The following is a 26,631-nucleotide window of genomic DNA, read 5'->3' on the forward strand; positions in this document are numbered from 1 at the left end:
TTTACTAGGCTAACTGCGAGCGCATACTCCGACCATCTCTACTCGAGCCTGCAGGAAATGGACCCCCACGTACCCCTGGAGGAGGACCTCACCCCCCCCAGCAAGCAACTCCCCAAGATTCCCCAGGTACCACTTTACCAGGCTAACTGCGAGCGCATACTCCGACCATCTCTACTGGAGCCTGCAGGAAATGGACCCCCACGCACTCCTGGAGGAGGTCACAGCACAGTTGGCGGGCATACTACACACCTCGGCTGCCGAATACTTCCCCCACACATCCCCCCACTCCACCCCTCGGAACAAGAATGTCCCACAAAATAGCTGGTACGACGCAGAGTGTAGGGAAACCCGGCCGTCTTCAACAAGACAAAGCACAAGGAGTACACACGCATAAACAGGCACGCTTGATCTTCCGTCGTCTAGTGCGACGGAAGAAACGAGCCTACCTCTCCAAAGTGGAACAAGAATTCTACCAGCTATTCTTAGGACATGACAACAAAGAGGCATGGAAGGCGTTTCACGAACCCCGAGCCCAAACGCCCATCACCTCCCCGGACACTTGGCACGCATATCCAACCTCACTCTACCAAGTACCCAAGCAGCCCCAGCTACCCCGGCCCCCAGGGAGCAAACCCGGATCATACACATTCTTCAGCACGGGGCGGGTTCGGGACGCCATTGATAGACTCCAAAATGGCCGTGCCCAAGACCACGAAGGCTTGGTAGCAGAGCATTTGACCCATGCCATAGACATACTGGCACCTCTCCTAGCACACATGTTCAACAAATCCCTATGCGAAGGCTTCCCTGCCAGCTGGTCAGCCAACACCATAATACCTATCCTGAAGGTCAAAAACCCCATGGTTCCCACGAACTACCGAACAGTCATGGTTGGCCATTTACTAGCCAAGCTCTATGGATCCATACTGGACCACGAGCTGAGCAACTGGGCAGAGCAACACCAACATCCGGCAGCAGGACAAGCAGGGTTTAGGAGGGGGTTCTGCACCCTTGACCATATCCTCACACTGAGAGCCATCATAGAGGAGGCCAGAGCACATGTAAGACGGGTGTACTGCTGCTTCGTGGACTTCCGCAAGGCCTTTGACACAGTCCCACAAGCGAGGCTCACGCAGAGACTACAGGAACTAGAGGTCCCAACCGAAATGCGATGGGGGATACTGGCACTATACGAATCGGTAACAGGCCGAGCTCGGGCACAGAATGCCTTCTTGCATGGTGATTTACAAGAAGAGGTATATATGGAGCAGCCACCAGGTTATGTGCATGTTGTTCATCTTGAGTTTGTTTGTAGGTTGAAGAAAGCCTTGTATGGCTTGAAGCAAGCACCTAGAGCATGGTCTGACAAGATAGGACAGTATCTTGTCACTATTGGCTTTCAGATTTCCAAGGCAGATTTCTCACTTTATGTGAGAAAAACAGAGAAAGGTATTATGCTACTTGTCATTTATGTTGATGATTTGATTATGACAGGTGACAGTGATGAAGATATCCTTCATGTGAAAATGCTATTGAAGCAGAAGTTTGAGATGAAGGATTTGGGAGAGCTGCGTTATTTCTTGGGCATTGAGGTGATTAGATCACCAAGTGCCGCGGAAGATAGACTAACTCGAGGCTATGCAGCCCTCGGGTCATTGGAGAACCAATATGCCTGCATACAGTTCCAGGAACCCTAGACAAAGCTCTAGCTTTTTGACACCTTGGTCACACCAGCCCTCCTATATGGGGCTCCCATATGGGGGTCCAGTCTCTACCACACGCGGAGGGCCCCACAAGATCAGCGACTACCTAAGGAGGAGGCCACCTATGAGGGATGGGAGCAGATGGAGAGGCCCCTAATACTTATGATCTCAAGGATGATCCGAAGCAAGCCCTCCCTACCACACGAGATCATCCGCGCAGAGCTGGGGGCACCGCCCCTCGTGGCTGAGGCCCTCTTCCAGAATGTGACCTTCTTGCACCGAATATGGGACCTACCCCGGCACCGGTACCCCAGACTCGCCCTGAAGTCATCCAAACAGCTAGCAACACAAGGGGACACTGAGTGCTGGTATGCCCGAACAGAGACCTGGCTACGGCTCCATGGCCTGCAGATGGACCACCTCTCCCCACTACAATACAGCCTAGACTGCCCACACCTGGAGCTCAGCCGAGAGGAGGTGAGTCGCATCATCAAAATGGATATCATCCAGACAAACACAGCCACAACATGGGTGACCCCCACGTCAGAACTAGGAACCAAGAAGGCTTTCTACCGAGAGCACTTCCTGCACATCTCCCCGGATGGCTTCATCACCCGCCCAAGCTACATGGACACACACCTGTCTCACGGGGTCAGAAGTGCCATCAGACAGATCTGCACGTCCTCACACCAACTACGGGTCGAAACGGGCAGATACGGGGCCAACCCCCTCCCCCCAGAAGACCGAATCTGTCAGCTCTGCCATCTCGAGCCAGAGACAGAGGAACACTATATCTGTAGATGCCCAGTGCACTACGAAATCCGGGGACGCTTCCACTACCTATTCAGCGAAGGATTCGGACCACTCTCCAAGGTGATGGAATTCAAAGACCAGAGATGCCTGGGGCTCTTTCTACTGGAAATACGACGCCACAGAGACCACCTCCTACGAACCACGGAGCAAAGACAAGGAGCCACCAACCAACGCACACTCAACGAATTCTACCAAATACCAGCTGCCCTCCCCACCACCGAGTCCCCACCAGCCCAACCCGCCTCCCGACCCCGGGGGACCACCTTAGAAATAGCCACAGCGAGAGGCAAAGCCCGACACCCACGCCCCACCGGCCCCGTCCCCGCAGAAGACACATGTCGAAGATACAAGGGATACTACACCGCCATCGGAGGTCCTTGCCCCGCGGCTTTAGTCTCTCCATGTTAGACCGACCCATGCGAGACATCCTTGGATGAACACTCCAAGAGCAGTTCCACACCGCACTGGGAGTACCTCTAGATTGTATCTAGTCTAGATATCATTTTGTACCTACTCAATTTAGTTCAACATAGCATAAATGTTAGCATCACTGGGACTTTTGAAATCTCCCAGACATTTTGTATGCAACATTTTGGTCTCATAGGCCAACTTGGCCTGTTGTAGACGTTAATATAACTCTCTCTCTCTCTCTCTCTCTCTCTCTCTCTCTCTCTCTCTCTCTCTCTCTCTCTCTCTCGTACCAGAGCTACATATGCACATACACATACACGACACTTATCACACTCACAGCACCGTATTTTCAGTTTCCAATTTTTAGCTTTTCATTCAGCACTTTTATTTTGGATAGCTGGACCTCATCAGTTGTATCACAGTTTGTCTCATAGGCCAGTTTTGGTCTTTAGAAGACGTTAATATAACTTTCTTTCTTTCTTTCTTTCTCTCTCTAAGTTTGCCCCTAAAGAGGCATCCCCGTATACACCACTATATGAGGACATAATGGGATACATGAGAATTGGGAATGTTCTACTAGCAGGAGACTTTAATGCACGCACAGGAAACAACCAATCTGCTTTCTTTGACACTAGTGATGAGATGTTCAGAGATATTACATTAGATGAAGTGGGATTAGTTAGATCAACCCAAGATAGAGAGATAACAGAATATGGAACACACCTACTGGCATTGGGAAGTGCACATGGTTTGGCCATCCTTAACGGGCTACCACAGTGGCCAAGATCTAATGGCTTCACATGTTGGAATAACAAGAAAGGGTCAAGCACAGTGGACTATTTGATTGGATCACCCAACTTGCTACCTGACATAAAAAGCTTTGAAATCTCAGATAGACCAATTGGATTAGTAGCAGACCATGCTATTCTAGCTTTCACAATGCAATATGGGCATATACACGAAGCACAGTCACACATACCAAAATTACCACGCTATGATTTTGTGGAAGCGACCTCACACATATACAGCACTACTGTGCGAGATGCATTGAGGGAGCTAGACACATAGGCCTCTCTCGATGAGTTTACAGGACAGTTGGCCAAGATAATACACACTTCAGCAGCATACGCTTTCCCACACACTACACCGTCAGATAAACCTCCATGAGGTAATGCCCCACAGAATGGCTGGTATGATGATGAGTGCAGAGAGATATGAGCACGTTTTCAGCGAGAGATGGCAGTTGGCATATGTACACATAAGCATGCTCGAACACTCTTCAGACGGTTGGTACGCAAAAAGAAGCGGGAATACATGAGCAGACTAGAAACAGAAATGTATTCCATGTTCTTGGGGCAAGACAGCAAGAGAGCATGGAAAAAGATGCACGAGAACCAACCACCCCTACAAATTACTAGACTGGATGATTGGCATGGATATGCTTGCACACTCTATGATATTCCTGGCCAAGAGCCTATGCCACTCCCCTCAACCTCAAGACCAGCAAATTGCAGATTTTTCACAGAAAAAAAGTGAGGAATGCCATATGGAAACTGAAAAATGGAAGAGCCCAAGATCATGATGGTTTAGTGGCTGAACACTTCACGCATGCCTGTGATATTCTGGCACCAACGCTAGCTCACATCTTTAATAGGGCAGTTTGTGATGGATTTCCAACCTGTTGGTCAGACCATATTATTGTGCCGCTCTTTAAGAGTGGAGACCTCGCGCTACCTAGTAACTACCAAACTATCATGATTGGACACATGCTGGCCAAGATATATGGCTCTATCGTGGAACAAGCATTGAGTGAATGGGCCGAGATGCATGGCCTGAGATCAAAAGGCCACGCTGACTTCAGGACGGGATATACAACTCTAGACCATATCTTTACATCGAGGGCAATATTCGAAGAAGGCAAGGCATTCAAGAAAAAGATCTATTGCTGTTTTGTGGACTTTCGCAAGGCCTTTGACACAGTGCCACGTGCTAGACTCATGAGAAGAATGCAAAACATTGATGTGCCCGTAGAGATACAGTGGAGTATCTATGCCTTGTATGAGACACTGACAGGCAGAGTACGAACACCTGAGGGCATCTCAGATATAGTCAATAGCACCATTGGGGTGAAACAAGGCTGTCCACTTTCACCGACACTATTTGGGCTGTATATAGATGAAATTTCAGAATATGTGGATAGGACTGGTGGGGCCAGAGCCAGCCTAGCTGGAGTGTTGATACCATTACTGCTTTGTGCCGATGATATTGTACTTATATCTGACTCACCTGAGGGACTAAATAGACACTTGGATGCATTATCAGCTTTTTGCAGAGATAGAGATCTTAAGGTGAACCTTGGGATAACTAAAGTTATGGTATTTAACACTTCAGCTGCTTGGGTGACAAGAGCTGAGCACCAGTTTACTTTTGATGGAGAGCCAGTGGAGATGGTTAGGCAGTATGTCTATTTGGGGGTCACATTGAAGGGACCACAGTTCTCTTGGAGAGAGACATCAGAGACTCGTTTGGCAAAAACATATGCAGCCTTAGATGCATTGGAGAGGCAATGTGCTCACATACAATTTCATGAGCCGCGCACCAAACTGTGGCTTTTTGACACCCTAGTTACACCCACACTCCTATATGGGACAGCTATTTGGGGTCCGAGTCTCTTTCACACGAGGAGACAGCCTTTGGGAGACCAAGATGGACCAGAGAAGGAATACTACGACAGATGGGGGCATATGGAAAGACCACTGGTCATGATGATCTCACGTATGATACGAGCAAAGAGCTCGACCCCACATGAGATTATAAAAGCTGAGTTGGAAGCACCACCCATGGTGGCTAAGGCCTTGGTCCAGGCAGTGACTTTCATACATAGACTATGGGAGCTCCCCCAAGATAGATGCCCACCGCTAGCCCTGGCCTCTTCTAGACAACTAGCAATAGACCGTGACAAACACTGTTGGTATGCTCAAATGAGTACATGGATGAGTCTATATGGGCTGCAGATTGACAGACTACCCCCCTTTGACTATAGCATGGCTTGCCCTACACTTGACCTAAGCCGATCAGAGCTAAATCATGTGATCAGAGCAGACATACTGAAGTTAGATATGGAGAAGACCTCGATCCGACCCCCCTCCCCCCATGGCACGAGGATGGCACGCTACCAGACCCACTTCCTTCAGGTATCTGAGGATGGTTTCATCACCCGACCCAATTACATGGACACACAGCTGCCTCATGGACTACGCACAGTTATTGGTCAGACCCGCACCTCATCCCACCACCTGAGGATTGAGACAGGCAGATGGGAGGGTATACAGACAGAAGAATGCATATGCCCACTATGCAACAGAGAGCCAGAGACAGAGGAACACTACATCTGCCGATGCACTGTATATTATGACATACAAGGTAGATACCACTCTCTGTTTCGAGAGGGTTTTGGACCCCTGAGACGGATCATGCAATTTAAGGATCAGAGATGCTTGGGATTTTTCCTCTTGGAGCTCGAGAGGCGCAGAGCAACAATTCTACGGAGTAGGAGGCCCCCACAGCTCGGCTCACATAGACAGAGAGTAGTCACTGACTTTTTCACTGATGCACGACAGAGTATGGCAGATACCACTACTACTGCCACAGCCTATAGGAGTACATCATCATTGGACCTCATCTTCTGTAGGTGTCCCTTTGGATAGAGCAGTGGCACTTAGCCGGTCTAGGCGCCCACGTCCACCCAGACGAAGGCCTAGACATCCACACCACAGACAAATTAAAGCCATCATTGAGCGCCACAGGAGACAAATGCCGAGACGCCTCAGCCATGTAGAGATACACCTCCCTAGAGAACAGACATATCATTGATGGAGAGTTTTCCTTTCTCTACTCTCACTTTCAAATCACTGACATGTTTCCCTTTTATAGGACACTATTTCTTTCTCTTTTTCAGTCTTATAGGCATGTTTTTCATCTTTTTCTCGTTCGAGATGAGAAACACACCATCATTGTATGTACTGCTTTGGTCTCATAGGCCACATTGGCCTTTTAGAGACATTAATATACTCTCTCTCTCTCTCTCTCTCTCTCTCTCTCTCTCTCTCTCTCTCTCTATGTCCAATTCTTGTAAGACATGGTATCAGTGCAGTCAAGGGCTGATCTGAAGTGGACAGACTTGAAGAGGAGATTTCTGCATGACATAAGGGTCGCATTTTCAGCATATCAATGCAAGCGGGAGGGCTGCACGTCAATATACAACTGGAATGAGCAGAGATGCTCGCAAACGAAGGCGTTTTTGCTCCTTTTGTGTGCGGGAATAGTTGTTGAAGTGCTAATAAGGCTGTGTTTTAGCCTTCAGGGCAGATTTTGAGTTTTTATCGATTCTAATGGTAAATTCTCCCTCAAGGTTCAAGAAAGAAAGTCCTAGCTGACTGCATTTTCAGAGGAACCAGAGGGGGACTACCCAGCATGTGCAAGTCTATTCAAGGTGGAAGAGGATGTCTTCTTAAGTGGACATGGAGTTCCAAGCCCTCATGGACCGTAAGCTCCATGTCCTATCAGCTCTTCCCGACAGTTAGAAACCCAATGGTGAGAATTACAACATCTAGAAAGTGATGGTGGAGGCCATCTTGGAGTCTTACACGAGTCAAAAAATTTTCCACCCTTTCTTAATCACATTGGGACAAGATGAATGCTCGCAGTCATTCATTCATTTTTCTCTCTTGTACATTGCCAATTATTGCTCATGTGAATTGTAGGACAAGTCCCTCAGAAATATGGCTGCACTTGGGGCAGCTATATAACAAGAGGACACCTAAAACTCCAACAATTGCACATGGAGATTCTCAACATTGGAAAGGCAATCTCTTCAAAGGACATGGCAACAACTTTTTGGTCACATCTACCACTCCATTAAACTGGTTTCTACTCTTCTTTGCTCACTTCAAGCCGGGTCAACCGTCAAGTGGAAAGCGTTGGTTCCGGCAGTTTTGTATCAAGACAATGATATAAGGTCTAGAAACCTCTGGAAGGGAATTTAGAAGCTCTTACAGATCATAACTAAAAAGACAAAAAGAAGGGTACAGAGAAGAAGGATGATAAGTCCAAAAAGGACACCAATTGTCACAAATGTGGGAAAACAAGTCATTGGGAGAAGGATTTCCCCAGAAAGCACAAGAAGGTGTTACAGATTTAGTCATCCCCTATACAGGCATTGCCTACATACAGTTCTATAGCTAGTACTCTCAGGCACAATTACACATTTTCCTATGCAGATCGGACAGTTTCCAGCAGTCCTCTAATGGTTTTTTCAGCAGTCTAGGCAGTATGATTCACACCGGGTAGGGTGAGTAGTATGGACTGACCCTGCCATATTGCAGTGTACAGCCTATTTGCTGCAGTTTCTTCACAGTCAGCCAATTTTTTGGCTGGTTGGCCAGCTACTTTTCATTCTTTTTAAGGGGCTATCTATGCCCAAACCCTTTCCAATCTTTGGCACTTGGTTTTTTAGGTGGGAGAGAGATCTTCTGGCAGAGATACACTTGACAGCCCATTATGCATATCTACCTTCTTCATTTTAGCGTTCATTCATTGATTTTTGTGTTCTATTGTCTCTTTTCTCTCTCCCTCTTCCCTTCATGTACATTTTCTTTTAGTGGGTCATACAATTCCGCATTCGCTGCAAGCTGACATGATATCAAAGCAGCAGCGAAGGGCTGATTGTTTCACACAGACATGATATTTTGTTTTCTCTACTTAACATTCAGATTAATTTTTAATCAAATGTTTAAATATTTGTTGGACATTAGAAGCGCAATTGAGATTATTTCATATTAGAAAGCCAAAGATCTCATGAAATTAGTGGATATCAAAGGCAAAAGTTATCTAAAGTAATGTTGCATAAATACTAGGTGGTATCTGGTGCCAGAAATTGGCCTAAGACATTTTATTACCCATAAGTGTCAATTGGTGACACTAGGGATTTGAAATTTAATGGTACTTAATGTCAATCCAAGGGCTAAAGAAGACTCGAGACCACTTGGGAGATGAATTGGCCTAGCCAATTTAATTGTTGGCTGGTCAGACTAATTTTTTGGACACTAAAATAATTATTAAATTGATCTTTAGAATTTTAGAGCTGAAAGTTAATTTAATAATGTAGATATTGTTGAAAAATGGGATTAGAAGGCTGTCACTTCTCAAAACTTGCCCATGCAAGAGGGAAAGACGTTTTTGAGGTTGGGTGAGAGAGAGAGGGTCATTCTAGCCTTGTGCAAGTTGGGAGAGACAAAGAGAAGGTTGCCATAGGTGCTACAATAGTTGATAGACCATTTCCACCCAGCAAGAGACCCTCCAGAAGCTAGTGACATGCCTTGAAGAGACTATGCAGTAGGTGATAGCAGTTTGAGGGTTGTTTCAACCAAACAAAGATCATATTCAGTGTGTTCCATCAATGGAGATAGCTTTCATGGATGTCTAGACACAAAAATAGATCAAGTGGTGGTGATGGATCTTAGCTTGGTCATTCACATAATGAAGGGGAAAATGCAATGCATAATCTTGGACAAAGTTCTCAATATGGACAACAAGCTGAAAATGTGGGAGATGACCCAAATGCACGGGCTTCCATGCCTCAAGATGTTGATGACCAGCAAGAGGGTAAAGAATTTGATGATACATTCAAATATTAGATGAGGACAGCAGCAAATCTTTTTGCTAAATTAGCAAAGGATCCTCAGTTTCCTCAATTCTTGAATGGCCCAAAGAAGGACAACAAAGGCAAAGAGAAGAAGACGCCTTCCAGAGCTTTGGGACGTTGGAATATAAAACAAATGATGTATGCTCTAGGAGAAAGGCTCAGAATCCCATAAGCATAGTAAGGAAAGTGGAACTACCCAAAGGCTATAAAAGCATGTAGTTGGCTCTCATTTCAAAGCAATATATAGTATTTCTCTTCTGTGTCGACTCAAGATTATGTTTATGAGTCCAAGCTAATCAATCTTGGAACTACCTATGGGATCTATTTGAAGATAATACAAGAGATAGAGATGGTAGGAAAGAAGATACAAGAGGTGGGACCTTTAACAAAGTCCAACCAAAGACAAAAGAATGGAAGAGAATGAACAACAAGGCTCTAGGCATCATTGCATGGGGATTGACCGATGATGTTTTGCATCATATCTCTAGCATCACGATACCAAAGCTGTGTGGGATGAACTTGATAAAATCTTTGGGACACAAGCTAAAAACTCCAAGGTAAAACTACTCGTGCAATTCTACAAACTAGATGTAAAAGATAGTTCTTCTATGACCATGCACATTAATACTTTTAGGAGCTTAAAAACTCAACTTGCCACTCTAAAGAAGAATATTGATGAAGATGAAGCCATAGCAGTATTACTAGCAAGTGTAAATCAAGAGCCACATGAGAACCTTGTATCTACCTTAAGTAATGTTCCAAATCTCTCACTTAATAACATTGAGCACTCTCTATTGGATGAAGAAAACAAATATAAAAACAAGGATGCAAAGGAAGTTGTCTCAATACCTAGAGACAATCTCTTGTACACTAAAGGAGCTTATGGAGCAAAAGGCAAAGGCCAAGGATTTAACACCGAAAACAAAGATCGGATGACATGTCATTATTGTGGTAAGATTGGCCACATACCCAGTGAATGTTTCCACCGTAAAAAAGCACAATAGGTGCAAAATGGCAACCATCAAAATTAGTTCATGAATGAAGAAGAGGAAGAAGATGTTTCAGCTACCGACAACAACTAAGACAGATTCATCTGGAGAATTTTCCATTGTATCTCCCATAGTGAATGTTGTTTTGTGAAAACCCTTGCCAAAGATGTAAAGTTTCAAGCTTTAACTTGACTAGGTTGCCTATGAGCTAGTCTCCCAAGCCATGTATTCATGTTAGGGGGGGCAGGGGGAGGGAGGGAGCAAAAGCTAGCAAGTGTAGGAACTCATCATTTAAGTGGGGGTGTTGGAAGATAAAACAAATTATGTATGCTCTAGGAGAAAGGCTCAAAATCCCATAAGCACAAGGAGAAAAGTGGAACTACCCAAAGGCTATCAAAACATGCATTTAATAGTGCTAGTCATCATGGAAATGTAGCAAGTGCAACCTTTTTGCAGCTTATGACAATTTGACTTTCATAGGCCCAACAAAAGACTATAATGAAGATAGTAAAAGAGGGCAGTTGATCGTCATAGACGTCCTTTGCAGTTTGCAAAAAGGGATTATGTATTGCTGCATTTTAAAGACGCATGCCTTTTATGTGAGCTTATTGAGGCTTTTTCATGGTGATGTGCTAGAGGATGTATTTGCTGAAATTCAGCCCAAGATTGAGAAGCTGGATAAGATAATGGTACCTAAGCAGATAATGACACATTAAGAGTGAAAAATCAAAGGTAAGGTTTCCAAATTGTATTTGGTGAAGTTTCAGAACTATTCACCAATGGATGCCAAATAGATGGAGGAGGATAACTTGGTAGACCATCCTCAGTTGTTGCACCTTTACCTTGATGTTTCGAGTTAGAGCCCACTTTGGATCGGACTCAGTCACGTTCAGCAGAGTATGGGTTCAGAGCATTACCTGATGCTCGTGAGAGAGCTAGCACCTCCGCTCCTTAGTGATGGACAGCTCTAGATTGTAATGGATCTCGAATCTATTCAGCATACATTTAGGGTATTGCAATTGGTAGTATGTTTGCTAGGGAATCACTATTCATTGTGCTAGTGCTATGTTTGGTATGTATATAATATGGTTTATTATCTGCAGCTCTAGAACTATACATTTGCGTCATTTTATGCTCGGTGTAACATCAGTTATGATTAGCATCGGATCATTGGATTTTAATCATTACAGACCATTTATCTTATATTGATTTGTAGTAAATGGTCACTAGTTTTCAAAGGTATTCAGCTGATTATATGGACAGCAGCATGTGTTATGATGTCATTGATGTTGCAGCCATGGTTTATGCTACACTATGGTTTGGCTTTTCCAAATAAGTTTATGAGCTTACGAGTAATGGATGCATCCCATGATATTCTGGCAATACTTTCAAGATTCTTGATGAGTCTTATGCTATGTTATGCTCGCGGGTAATTTTCAGCATGTGTTTGGCAATAGTATGGTTTGGCAGTGTGGCCAATGTTGTCTTTACTATGATGCCTTGCGGAAATTCCAATGCAGTACTTTGCTTTTGATACATCCGACAATGCAATTGACAGTGATTGCAAGGATTTCAAGGCCGAGGGCTATCACGTGGACATGAAGTTTTGTTTACTCTACATTTGGATTAGTTTTTAATCAAATATTTAAGTATGTATTGTACATGTGAAGTGCAATTGAGATTATTTCAGATTTACAAGCCAAAAACCCAAGGAAATCAGGGCCTGACAAAGGTAAAAGTTGTCTAAAGTAATATTGCACAAATACTAGGTGGTATTTGGTGCCAAAAATTGGCCTAAGACACTTTATTAGCCATAAGTGTCAGTTGGTGACAGTAACGATTTGGCATTTAATGGTTCTAAATGCCTATCAAAGGGCTAAAGAAGAATCAAGAACACTTGGGAGATGAATTGGCCTGGCCAATTTAATTGTTGACTGGTCAATCTAGTTTTTTGGGCACTCAAATAATTATTCAAATAAATTTTATAATTTTAGAGCTAAAATTTAATTTGATAATGTAGATAATGTTGGGAAATGGGATTGGAAGGTTGCTATTTCTCAAAACTTGCCCATGCAAGTGCAAAAGACTTTTTTGAGGTTGGGTGAGAGAGAGAGAGAGAGAGAGAGAGAGGTTCATTCCAGCCTTGTGCAAGGTGACAGAGGCGGGGAGAAGTTTGCCATAGCTGCTACAACAATTGAGAATCCATTTCCAGCCAACAAGAGACTCTCAAGGGCTGGTGACATGCCCTAAAGAGACTATAACAATAGGTGACAACAGTTTGCGATTGTTTCAGCCAAACAAAGATCATTTGGTGTGTTCCATTAATGGAGACAACTTTTGTGACTGTCTAAACAAGGCAACAGCTGATTTCTTCCATTTTCTCACGATGGAAGTCTGAATTTTCTCTCTATTCAGCATTCTCTCTCATTTCCCAACCATTTCCCAACCTTTCTCTAAAGATCTCAGCATTCTAATCCCTAGAGGTTGAGAAATTGTATTTTTCTATACTGTAAACCCTAATTTACAGCAGAAATTAGGGTTTGACAGCAACCTCAGGAAGCATGCTAGGAGATTGAAGCCTTAAGACTGAATTTTCAGGGTTGAGAATTGATTCTTGGAAATTTTAAGTGAGGGACTAGTCAATATTCGAATTTGGGGCAAATTTCACTTCCCAAGGAGTCGGTGAAGGCCAATTGTTTGAGTAGATTAAGGAGCAAATCAATTTAAAGACTTGCTAGTCATTATTGAAGCAAGGGGCTTTTGGATTGCGAAGGGGATTGAAGTAATCCCATTATATTTGAATTCAATTGCAATTAAAGATAAAGAAATACCAGAGGGGGCACCAGTTTTGGGGTCAATGAGGTGTCCAATGTCCAAGATTGATTGCTAAATGTTTGTGTTTCAACATTTCATTGATTATTACTTGCTGTGATTAAGTTATAATCAGGTTATTACCACCCGTCCATGGAAGGAAGGCCGGTTTTTGAGTGATTATAGGTAGACCTGAACAGGAGATTTCAGTGTGAGTGTACAAAAGTTCATATTTTCAGTGTTCAAGGGTGAGTGGGAGGGCTATGCATTGACACAACACTGAGGCAAATAGGTGAAGCGTGGGAAAGGAGCGAAGGAGAAGCGGAGGAGGCCCTAGGAAGCTGCATTTTTGGAGTCACAAGGTGCTGCCCTTATTTTTTCACAAGTTGCTCAAGTGGCAATGTCTTCAAAGATTGACGTGGAGTTTCATGCTATCATGGACTATAAGGTCCTGGTGTTATTGGGTATTCTTTCAGATCAAAAGCTCAATGGGGAGATAATGCTTGCAATCTTGGAGTTCTATGATTTGGCAAAGCTTATGATTGAGGTTATAGACCATCCTACAACCCCTGATGCCTCCAAGCTTTATGCTGATCAAAAAGCTGAGTTGGTGAAGGTACTATACCTACTCCTTCCTATTTCTCTCTTGCACTCTCACCATGATAGCTTACATCGAGCATTTGACTATTTCTTGGGAGATATGGCTACAATTAGACCAATTATACAATTGGATGATGGTCATGAAGTAGGTGCCTTTGAAGATACAAATGCGGGCATTGAACTCGTACAAGTCCACTCCTGTACACGCGCATGTCAATAAGCTTTGATGTTGCACATGTAGGTCCAAAACGCAAGGAAGACGATTACCTCTCAGATAACATTGTGATAACTCTTCTTGCGTAGTTATCGCCCCAATTTAGTACATTGTGATAAAATTGTGATAACTCTTCTTTCGTAGTTATCGCCCCAATTTAGTACATTCAACTCTGCCTTGATTGCTTCAAGGCAAACAAATACCCTTAAGTGGGAGGAGTTGGTTTCGATGGTCTTGGATTAGGAGAAACCACTCAGAGGTTAGAACGCTCCAAAGTCGCAGGTGTTGAATGGACCATCTTCCCAACAAAAGGAAAAGAAAAACAAGAAGAAGAAGAAGAATGAGGACCAAGCAAGATAAAGCCAAGGAGTCTGCTTGTCACATTTATAGTAAGACACGTCATTGGAATAAGGATTGCCCCAAGCACACCGAGAAGGAGAAAACTACGAAGGACTCAGTAGCGGTGGTTACTCCATCAACCACCTTTCTCCATTTAGAGGTGATTGAGGATGCTCCTTCGACAACCTCTGATGTAGCAATGATGGCCCTCCAACCTCATGAGTGGATTGTGGATAGCAGCACTTCTTGCCATGACTCCTACAAATGGTATTGTTTGTATACATCCAATGCATGGGCGAATTCTCATTGATGATAGCTCTTTGATCCCTATCAAAGGCAAAGGTAATATGCAACCGATTCTAGATGGGCAAGGTGGTGCTCACATATCAAAGGTTCTCTATGTGCCAAGTTTAGATTATCATCTTCTTTCAATTAGCAAGATTTGTGCTCTTGGCTTTATGCTCGAGTTTGATAAGGACTCTTTCCCAGTTCCTGATGGAGATCCTTGACAAGCTCTTTATGCAAGTCATGAGAAAAATGGAGACTACAAGATGTGGACTTCATCAACCTTTACTTGTATTCTTTTCTCTTCACAAACTCAGACCAACCTATAGCATGCTTGAAGGCGGCTTATGGTTAGCTTAAGTGTGGATTGCCAAAGATTGGGATGGCTCATCTGCAATGTGCGTCTCACATTCGTGGCAAGTAGCATAAAGATGTGATTTCCAATAAGGCTTTGCGTAGGGCAAAGAAGCCCATGGAGCTTGTTTCAACAGACTTATGTTGATCGATGAGGACAAAGTCCCTTGAGGGGAGTTTATACTTTATGCTAATTATTGATGATTTTAGCAAGATGACATAGGCATATTTCTTGGAGTTGAAGTTTGAAGCATTCTCACACTTTAAGGATTGATTGATCTTCGAGAAGAATAAGTCTAGCAAAAAATTCAAGGCCCTACATTTTGACAAAGAAAGAGAGTTTGTCTCCAACGAGCTAGCCAAGTTTTGTGCAAATCATGGCATTCACCAAGAGTTTGCCAACACAAACACACCTTAGGAGAATGGCATATTGGAGTGGAAGAATCACAATACGATCAAGTTGGCACAAACTATGATGGAGCGTTGGCAGACACATCAATGTCTATGGGCCAAAGTCATGCCCACCACTATTCATATCCTTAATGGATCCCTTGCATTGGTTGTCGTTAACACAACACCTTTTGACATGTTGGTAAGTGAATTGGATGGTCAGCCTCTATCAACTCCCAAGACAACACCATAGGGCAAAAGCTAAGAATCCCTTTGAACAAAAGTTTTTGAATCACCACCGCAAAAGACAAAATAAGGTTTCCCTACATCACCTTCTTTCCAGCTAGAGCTCAATCTATCCTTACAATAGCTCAAATATTCAAATTTACTGGTCTTCTTATTTTTAGGAGCAGACCCGTTGCAGGTATTGCCGCTATAGAAACTACCACTTCAGCTAGTGTGGACTGCTACAGAAACTATAAAGCTGCAAGCAACAAATTTCCTCTTTTAGATCTTTACATGTATTCTAGCATGAAAAATATATAGCATACTCTTCCTGGATAGACAGTACAAAACTTCAAAATTCGCTACGAGGCAGAGTATTGCTGCAGGGACGGTGAGACTATGGATACCGAATTGCTTTTTATTCCAAATCTGTATACCAACATGAAGAAGCATGTATTTCCATATACTCTTCTCTAATAGAACACTAGAAAGCTTTCAAGACCCGCAAAACTTCAAGAGCTGCAGAAATTCAGATTATGTGAGCATGAAGCATAGCCATGTGAGAAAGTCTTTTCCATTCTCAAACAAACCTGAAATTTTATCACTTCTACTATTGTAAATCCTTCGAACTTTATACTGACCTAACTCATATGTTCAGCCTTCGATAGCTATATAATCTTTGTATCATACCAATCCTTCAATCACCAAGACTCTCGTTTCCCTTCTCTAACTAATGAGAAACCTTTGACACATGACGTACACTATCAACAACATAGAGCGAAACAGCCCTCATGTTGTCTCTCTCACTAACAACAACACTCCAACAAAAGTTTGCACTCACTACGCTTTCTACAGGATGAGAAAAGGAAAGAAACGCTAAAAGCAAACCCTTGCTGTTGTAGTCTGAGGAAAAAGAAATTGTAGGAGCAAACTTCACCCATGATTTCATTCTTCAGCATATCGCCATCAGCTTTGAAAAAAAGGTAAGCTTCAATCACCTAATGCAGGTCTCTACTCATCACTGTATTTTTCTCTTTCTCATATTTCCCACATTTTTGCCTTGTTACTAAGGTTTCTCTCCCATGCCAAGGGGCAAATATCCCATTGAACACTTGAAAATCCCACTTGGGATCCCAAATACCACATTGGGACAGCAAATCCTATCAGCATGACCACATTTCTCACAATAGGGATGAATTTTAAAACTAACCAAAACACGTGCAAACATGCAAGTTAGCACTTACGACTCCCATCCATTAGCACAACTCCTGCAATGGGTGAGCATTGAAAAGTCAAAGGAACGAGCATTTATACTACTTGTCTAGTTTGTCTGCATGTGGTGACATGTCCATGGTTAAGCATTTTCACACACCATGATTAGCCCATCCCCCTAGTTTGGAACACAAAGTGTGAACAAACCTTTATTTGAAAATCCAAACCACATCAAACAAAGACATGCTTTGACTTCTGAAACCTTGTCAATCAGGATACTTGGGCACAAAACTACTTATAACTTTTTACCCGTAACTCGGATCACCGAGATTTCTAAAGAAAAATTGTAGCTCCAATTCTAAACTACAACTTATCAACAGACATCAGAGTCGAATTCCAAATATTTCAGCCCCAAAACACAATCTACAACCCTGCATTTCTGCATGCAGTCTACTATAGACATCAAGCTTCCAAAGCACATATCTCCCATATACTTGCTCGGTTGGCTACCAACCTTGGTAGGGATCTTCATTAGTTGTGAAAGTATACTATGAGTATGCTGTCCATCATTCAAAACCCCCTGATTAACACCATATTTCAAAATACCAAAACTTCTAACCATAACAAGCTACTTTATGACTTACATATACACTACTTACACCATCCGTATTTACATGATTTTGCAAACATATTTCTTAAGACGGAACCCATTGATCCTACTACTGTGAATCATTCCATTTAGATCTTGTAATAGATAAGTACTATTTTCAAACTTCTACGTGACCATAAAGAATCCTTCCCATCTAACTCAAAATTTAGTTTGATAAGTAGAGTCCACACTATTGCCATATCTCATGACTAACATTCCCTTATCAAGGCCCTTCTTCTTCTATTGCGTATTGAACCATTCTCCTTTTCAAATTTTGTTTCTCATAACAATTCATTGCTGCCTATCTAGCTGTAGCGTATACAATGTTAGTCCTCTATCAACTTCCAACCCTAACTAACCCAACTTTGTGTCCTGCAAGCCCATAAAGCTTGATACAAGTATTTGTCTCAATCCTTTGGATGATCTTTTATCCATTTAAAGAGAATCTTCTACAAAGTCCCATGGAATGATTCTACCAGCCCATTACATTCAGGGTGATAAGAGGTAGCAAATCTATGCTTCAGATCTAACTTCCTTGTCAATTTCTGAACTAGCTTATTCTTGAACCCGGGGCCCTGATTTGTCACTATTTCCAATGGTATCCCAAACTTGCAGCGTATACCCTCCATCAAAAATTGGACTACATCCTATTTTTCTTACATTTCCGAGTTTACTGAAATTTGAAGTTTATTACAGCAAGCATATATGTATGGACTAACATGGATTTTTCATGCTAAAACACTCTGAAATGGTGTGCTTTCACTAGTACTTGGTGGGAAGCAGCTTTGGTTCCACTTTCTTTGCCATTTTTCCTCGATTTTGGTGATTTTTTGGTCATTTTCTGCAGTAAATAGCAAGCAGTTTTGAACTGTCTACAGTCTTCCAACCTGCATTATGGCAAGTTCATCCACTAATCATGCTATTTTCAACATCACTGAGCTTGATGGTACGAATTACTCAAGTAAGTCCTGCTAGCAAGATTTTCCTTTGGTTAATTCAAATCCAAAGTGACCTTCACATCCTTCTTTGTGACAAGAAGATAAACAAGTGAGAATCTTAGAGCTCTCCAATACTCTTCTTAGTACATTATCAGCCCCTCTCGTATACAGTTAGTCATTTATAACCATCTATGGCTTGGCCCTTCTAACAATTACATGCCTTTTACCCTTATCAACCAAAGATTTCAACTTGCCAGTTTTTAGGAACTCTTCAATCAAATGAAGGCTTTCCTTGCCTTCATATCTAGAACTAGCTACTCTCATGGCAACATCATAATTTGAAATAGCATTTTCAACCAACTCATGAGCTCTAGTGTTAATTTCCCTAGTAATGAGCCAAATTTCAAATTTTTGCACAGCTACTTAATCCGCCCCTTTATCTTGAATAGCCAATTCCTCAAAACTTCCCTGTTAGCTTTTCAAGCATTTAAAACTTGCCTAACGACTAACGTAGCATCCCCCTTTGCCGCTACCTTTCTATATCTCAACTAAATACATTGTTTTAAACTAGCATGTAAATTTGCATATTCAGTCTCATTATTTCTTTGTATTTTTTTGCTTTCCTAACTTCTTGGAAAAACTTCTTGACCTTCAACATTCAAAATAGCAAATCCCAATCCTCCTTTTTTAGCATTCTTCTATAGCTACTACCAAAAAACAAAGTGGAATCTTTATCCTTTATTTCCTCATGAATTTGAAGATGCAGGATCAACTTTCGTTTTATAAGCAATTGTACTTTTAGTAGGCTCTTTACAAGTCAAAATGTCAACTAAATTAGCTCTTACTATATCGTCTTTCAAACAAGTAGATTGAAATTCCTGTAGGGCCAACAGCCATTTAGTTACCCTCCAAGCATTTTCAGCAGAGCGCAAAACCTGTGGTAATAATTGGGAAGTAGTAACTACTACAAATGGGTTTTTGAATCAAATATGATTTCCATCTTTTAACTCCGTATACTAGCCCCCATACTAACAACTCTTCTTCAAACCAAACCTTTTCTATTGCTCCAATTGATCTACTTATGTAAAACATAGGTCACATGTAAGACATTCCCTTCCCTTTAATGCATCAAAATAGCTCTGACAACATTTTTCCCAAAGTTGATGCTAATAAAAAAAAGTTTATCCCAATTTGGAGGCATAAGAATTGGCAAAGTACTCGGCTTCTCCTTTATCTGTAGAAATGCATCCTCTTCAATTTGTGTCCAAACTAAAGGATCTTTTTAAACTATTTTCTGTTAAGGATACACATATTCAGCTAGCATATGAAAACACCTTGACAGATACCTCAATTTCTAAACAAAGCTCATAAACTCTTTTACAATTTTTGGAGAATCCATAAGAAGTAAGGCCTCAACTTTATTAGGTTCACGTGAAATGCCATTAGCAAATACTTCATGACGCAAGAGTATCACTTTAGCTCTTGCTATTTCGCATTTGTCAGGATTTAATTGTCCCCCATCTTGATCTAGTTTGCAAATAACCTCATCAAGCTTTTTAGCATGCAAAGCTCTAGAGTTCTATATACAAAAGTCATCTATGAATACTCACAAGGATTTTACAATGAAAAGAGTGAACACCCAACCAATCCATCTTTGAAACCTCGCATATAAAGTCATCAAACCAAACGGCATCACCCTATAACAAAAACATCCCCAAGGACTAATGAGCACTATCTTTTTCTAATCTTTCTTTGCTATTTGAATATATCCAGAATATCCATCACATACAATATAAAGCTCATGACCTACTGCTTGATCTAAAATCTCATCCTAAAATGGAAGAGGATAGTAATCCCTTTTGGTTACACCATTAAGAGACTTAAAATCAATGCATACTCTCCATTTTCCAATTTTCTTTCATCTAATTACAACTAGAGATACCCATTCTGCATCATCGATAGGGTAAATAAACCCTGCCTCCAGCAATTTGTGAACTTCAGCACTATGTACACTTTCTTGAATTATGCCAAGTCTTCTTAGCTTTTGAGCTACTGGTTTATATCCTTCTTTCAATTTGATGTGATCCACAGTGCTGTTGGTATCTCTCAATTGATAATATTCAGCAGCAAATAGCTTAGGATATTTTAGAAAGATGGCTGCATATTTAGCTCTCTCACCATTAGTCAAGTCATTTCCTAGTATGTTCATCAGCTTAGATAACCCAACATTCATTTCCTACTGCAGGTCATTCATTTCCTCCTCTGGTCATGCATTTCCTGCGCAGGATTTACTGTTTTCTTCTCTTCTTTTGGACCTTGTATTGATAACCCAAAAAGTTCAACATTTCTAGAAAGTAAATAGGCTTCCCATTCTCTGTCTTCTTCATCAATGCTAGAACTTTTTGAGTCACTGGTCTAATCTATTTTAGCATCACTTTCATGTCCACCTTAGATGATAGACTCTGTTTTCATATAAAAAAACACCCTCTTATGAGTAGGTTTATCCAAATAGAGTTCCAATTGGTCTCTATACCAATCCTGTATGGATCTCATATCAATCAACCCAGGTCACCCCAAAATGAAAGGATATGCCTCTAGCTTTGCAGCCATAACATGAAAGTCTAAGCATGCCCTTTGGCCACCAATATTAATCTCCAAGTTTTCAATAACTCCCAAACACTATACCTTTGAGTTGTTAGCCATTTTGACCTTAAACAGTGACTTCCCTATCATTTTAAGATGCATTTGTTGCTGAGCTAATATAAGCATTACATGTTGAATTAGCCACTAAAACAAACTCCAAAAATGCCTAATTAATTAAATCCCTAAAATGGTGAACGGTTCGAGAGATTTTTACAAGGTCCCAAACTTTCTATAAATATGCCAGCTTCCCTCCATTCAACCTCAATCTCATTTTTGCGAGTTTCAGGCCCTCTAGCTTTGCTACCCACACCTTGTTCATGGAGGACATCTCAGCTGAAGGTGCCCATCGTTGTCTCCATCCATTAGGCATCTATTTCTAGCCATGTCTTCATGGTAATCATCCCCAGGTGTGCTCTCGCCAACTATCACCCACCTTCTAGAAGACTGTGTTTGCTATCCCATGCATCTGCACACTCTACGTTTATTGCTGCAAACTGCCTAGCAACTACTCCTATATGTGGGTTTGGTCCTTCCAACTGCCACCCAACACTCTACTCACTCCACACTACTGCATTTGGTCCTTACTACTGCTACTGCCCAAGCTGTCTACACCCTATAGGTATTTGTGTTTGCAGTTTTCTCTCTCATCTATTGCCTGTCTACATCAAATCTGGACTCCTTGGCTACATTTACTGGTGTTCGCCTTTTGGAGGCTGCATTTGCTAGTGTTTGAATCCTTGGCTACGTTTGTTGGTGTTCGACTCTCAGAGGACGCCTTTGCTACATTTTGGGATCCGTCAAGGTGCTCAGCTACTAGACCTTTATGGTCTTGGGCTCGGCCATTCTATAGTTTGTCAATGGCGTCCTGAACCCACTCCGTGCTAAAGAATGTAGATGGCTCGGGTCTGCTCCCTCGTGGTCAGGGCAGCAGGGGTTACTCGGGTATTTGGTACAATGAGGTCGCATATGCATGCCATGTGTCCGGGGAGGTAATGGGCGTCTGAACACGCGGCTCCTGGAATGCCTTCCACGCCTCCTTGTTGTCCTGTCCCAAGAATAGCTAGTAGAATTTGCGTTCCACTTTGGATAGGTAGGCCAGTTTCTTCCTTCGTATGAGGCGACGGAAGATCAGGCATGCCTCTTTATGCGTGTGTAGTCCCCGTGTTTCATCCTGTAGAAGACTGAGCCGGGTTTCCCTGCACTCTACGTCATACCAACTATTCTATGGGACATTCTGTTAGATATGATCAATGCCCCACCCTCATTAGGTACTACCAATGATCCATGGTGCTCAAAGTTGTAAGGCCCCCATTATGAGGAGAAGCCAAGTGTGAGCCCGGACATTGGTGGAGTCCTGACTTGTATATCAGATGAGGTCTATGTGACCGGATGGCAAAAAGGTGACCATTGTGGGTCTAATCTTTGGGTTAGACGGAGTGGTTAAGCTGGTAGCAACTCGAGGCACATTGCATTGAGTTGCGTGGTAAGGGAGTTAAAAGGGGCCCCTATTGTGGGGTCCGGGGGCCGCGGAAGCGGCCCCTGGCTGGGGGGTCCCAGGGGGGCCAGCGGCCCCCCTGGCGGGGGTCCGGGGGCAGCGCCCCCGGCCCGATGGTAAAGGGAATATTCCCTGGAATATTCCCTGGCCGACTAGTGGAGGCTCATATGGTAGGTCGGTCAGCAGGCCGACCTAACGACCTTCGCGAGCTATAAAAGCTAAACCCCTTCGCAGCCATCTTACACTCATCTTTCACCCAGTCAGAGTTGTTGTTCCAGCTAGCCTTAAGCTCTTCACCTATCTTCTGTCTAGATCGCCATCTAAGCTTCACACAGTGGAAGCGCACGGGTGGACAGAGCCATCTTTGTATCAGTTGTTTGGAGTTAAAGAATTTTACTGATTCTCCTCTTATCTGTTGTGTACTCTCTATCTCTTTCTCAGATTCTGTTCGCTGCGCCGTGTAATATTTTACATGGTATCAGAGCCCAGGGGGCTCTAGAGATCGGAGAGCGTGCAAGAGGCAAAGGCTTCAACAGCAAAGAGAAACGATGTCGACTCCGGGAAGCAGTTCTGGCGCATCAGGAAGCGGTGCAGGAGGTGGTGCTGCTGTACCGGCTATTCAAACACTGAGGATTCGTCCACCAACCTTCAGCGAAGGCAAGTTAGATGGTACAAACTACACCTTGTGGAAGTTCAAAATTACAACTATCCTTGATTCTTATGAGCTTCTGGAGACTGTGCTGGGGACTGACGCAGAACCACAGCCTACCCCCGACCCATCAAATCCTAGTGTGATGATTCCTCCGAATGCAGATCTTCTACGAGCTTGGAAACGAAGGAATGCAGATGCATTGTGTGCCTTAGTTACAAGCTGTTCTGACAGTGTTTTGACTCTGATTCAGCATACAACCAAAGCGTCAGAGGCTTGGAATGTACTAAGGAGTCAGTATGAAACACGAAACCAAACAAGGATTCAAAACTTGGAGAATCAACTAGCAGCGGAGAAGTTTGCTGAAGGAGAGACGGTTGAAGCATTCATCACTCGGATTAAGAATCTGCGCGACCAGATGGCTGGCGCTGGGATACAAAAGACTAGCGAAGAGCTAGCTCGGAGGTGTCTTCGGATTTGTCCACAAAAGTTTGATGGACTAGTAACTGCCCTTAATACTCAGGTGAGACCTCAAGCTTTGACTTTTGAGGAGTTTTGTGCATTATTAATGGAGGAGGAGTTGAGGCTGAAAGCCCGAGAAGGAAGCAACAATGGAGATGCTGCATTCTCTGCCAATGCAAAAGGCAAAGGTGTTTCCTCCACCAAAAATGATGGTGACAAAAAGAAAAAGGGCGGCAAGAAGAAGTTTCAAGGAGAGTGCTTCTACTGTAAGAAGAAAGGACATGCAATTGCAGATTGTCGTGTCAAGAAGGCAGATGAAAAGAATGGTACCCTTAAAACTAAAGGGAAAGAGACAGCCAATACGGCTGAAGCAGAGTTGGAATTATTCATGGCGACCATTGAGGAAGTGTGCTCCTCGGCGCAAGAAGAATCTACCACTGACTCTTGGGTGTTGGATAGTGGGGCCTCCCGTCACATGACCAACAAGAAAGGTCTATACAGTTCTATGCAGCCTCTACAAGAATCCATCACTGTGACGGTTGGAAATGATGCTAAATGCCCTGCTGCGGGCACAGGTACTATTTCTTTTGTTGCTGCAAATGGTGAAGTCAAAAAGCTTTCAAATGTGTTGTATGTTCCCGAAATCAGGAGAAATCTCTTATCAGTTGCTGCCATAACTGATCTTGGTCATGAAGTGAGGTTCAAGAAGACAGGTGCAGAAATTATTGATAGTGCTGGCACAATTGTTGGCAAAGGAGAAAGAAGGAACAACCTGTATGAGCTAAGTGCTCTTACAGCCACCGCTGGAGTGGGCACAAGTAAGCTTTGGCATGAAAGGTTTGGACACATCGGATTTGCAGTATTGAAGGAGATGCAAAAGCAAGGTATGGTTGCTCACCTACCTACAATAACTGAATTGAAGGAACCATGTGAAGCTTGTATGATGGGCAAGCAACAGAGAAAGGCATTTCCACAAGAAAGCAAGAATAGAGCACATGCTCCTCTAGAGTTGGTGCATGCTGACTTGTGTGGTAAGATGCCTACACAGGCCTTGGGGGGATCTTCTTATTTTATGTTGATTGTCGACGACTACAGTAGGAAGATGTGGGTGTACTTCCTTCGTGATAAGGCTCAAGCTTTTGGTAAGTTTAAAGAATGGCTAATACTTGTTGAGAATGAAACAGGGAAAAGTGTGAAGAAATTTAGAACAGATGGTGGTGGTGAGTTCAACTCAAAGGAGTTTGAAGGCTTTTGCAAGAGCAAAGGGATCAAGCGTCAATTGACGACGCCTCACACACCTCAGCAGAATGGTGTTGTGGAACGCAGGAATCGTACCATTGTGGAGATGGCAAGATGCATGCTAAAGGGCAAGGGATTGCCTAACCATTTTTGGGCTGAAGCTGTTAATACTGCAGTCTACATTCTAAATCGGAGCTACACAAAGGCTCTCAAGGGAAAAACACCTCATGAGGCTTACACTGGTAAGAAACCATCTGTTTCACATTTCAGAATTTTTGGATGTGAATGTTATGCACATGTTCCAGATGAGAAGAGAAACAAGTTACAACCAAAAAGCAGAAAATGTATCTTCTTGGGTTATAGTGATGAGCAGAAGGCTTACAAGTTATATGACCAAGAGGCAAAGAAGATCATCGCGAGCCGTGATGTGGTGTTCAAGGAGGAGCCGCATACAGTGGAGGAGGAGAAGGCAAGGTCTTCCACTTTATCATCAAGCGAAGAAGTAGTCCACTATGAACCTGTCCCGAGAGCTATCCCTATCCTTAAGGAGGAGGAAGCATCATCTTCAGATGATGAGGAAAAAGTTCACCAACCTGACATCACCCCACCGGAAAAGCCATTGCCGCGCTGGGTGAAGCAGCTCTATGACCACAATAATCCTATGCCTGCATCTGTTGAGGAGAAGGCAGACGGACCAAGGAGGTCTCAGAGAATAGAGGAGCAAAGGAGGGCTTCTGCTCACATAGTCAACATGGCCTTGATGGTTGAGATTATGAGAGAAGTAAAGGAGCCAACTGACTTAGAAGAAGCACTTGCAGATCCATCATGGAAGGCTGCTATGCAGGCGGAGTATGACAGCATAATGAAGAATGACACTTGGGAGCTAGTGGATCGGCCAGCAAAGCGGAAGATTATTGGCACCAAGTGGATCTGGAAGGTAAAGTACAAGGCTGATGGTACCTTAGAAAAGTACAAAGCTAGACTGGTTGCCCAAGGATTTTCACAAGTTGAAGGGTTTGATTTTCAAGAGTCATTTGCCCCAACTGCCAGAATGACCACTATTCGCACGGTACTTGCAGTGGCTGCCCACAAGAAGTGGCCAGTGTACCAAATGGATGTTAAGTCAGCGTTCTTAAATGGTGACCTCAAGGAGGAGGTGTACGTGGCTCAGCCACCAGGGTTTGAGGCCCCCCATTCTGAGAACAAAGTGTGTAAACTGAAGAAGGCATTGTATGGGCTGAAACAAGCCCCCAGAGCATGGTACCAGCGGATAGATAGGTTCTTTTTAAACCTAAACTTCAAAAGATGTGCCTCAGATGCTAACTTGTATGTTTACAGGGATGGTAAAAAGTCTGTAGTGATTGTCCTATATGTGGACGACCTTCTTATTACAGGTGACTATGAAGATATGATCAACCAAACTCGAAAGGCTTTGAGTTTTGAGTTTGAAATGACAGACTTGGGCTTGCTGCACTATTGTTTGGGGATTGAAGTCTGGCAAGAGCCA

At 43.1% G+C, this 26,631-nt stretch overlaps 1 protein-coding gene across 8 annotated transcripts in view; it reads right to left on the reverse strand.

Annotated features, from left to right (window-relative positions):
- EMB2820 (Cytidine/deoxycytidylate deaminase family protein) overlaps window positions 1-26,631 on the reverse strand; it is a 225,124-nt gene that overhangs the window by 83,432 nt on the left and 115,061 nt on the right. For 7 of the 8 annotated variants that reach the window (XM_087684387.1, XM_087684384.1, XM_087684382.1 and 4 more), the window contains exon 6: window positions 20,247-20,333. The exons of the other annotated variant lie outside the window; for it this stretch is intronic. In XM_087684387.1, coding sequence (XP_087540513.1) covers window positions 20,247-20,333 — 87 coding nt within the window. The remainder of the gene's footprint in view (window positions 1-20,246; window positions 20,334-26,631) is intronic. 8 annotated transcript variants of the gene reach the window in all.

The sequence above is a fragment of the Lygodium microphyllum genome, chromosome 9, assembly GCF_053477565.2.
Source record: "Lygodium microphyllum isolate KBCC chromosome 9, Lygodium_microphyllum_v1.1.10, whole genome shotgun sequence".
Lineage (NCBI taxonomy): Eukaryota > Viridiplantae > Streptophyta > Polypodiopsida > Schizaeales > Lygodiaceae > Lygodium > Lygodium microphyllum.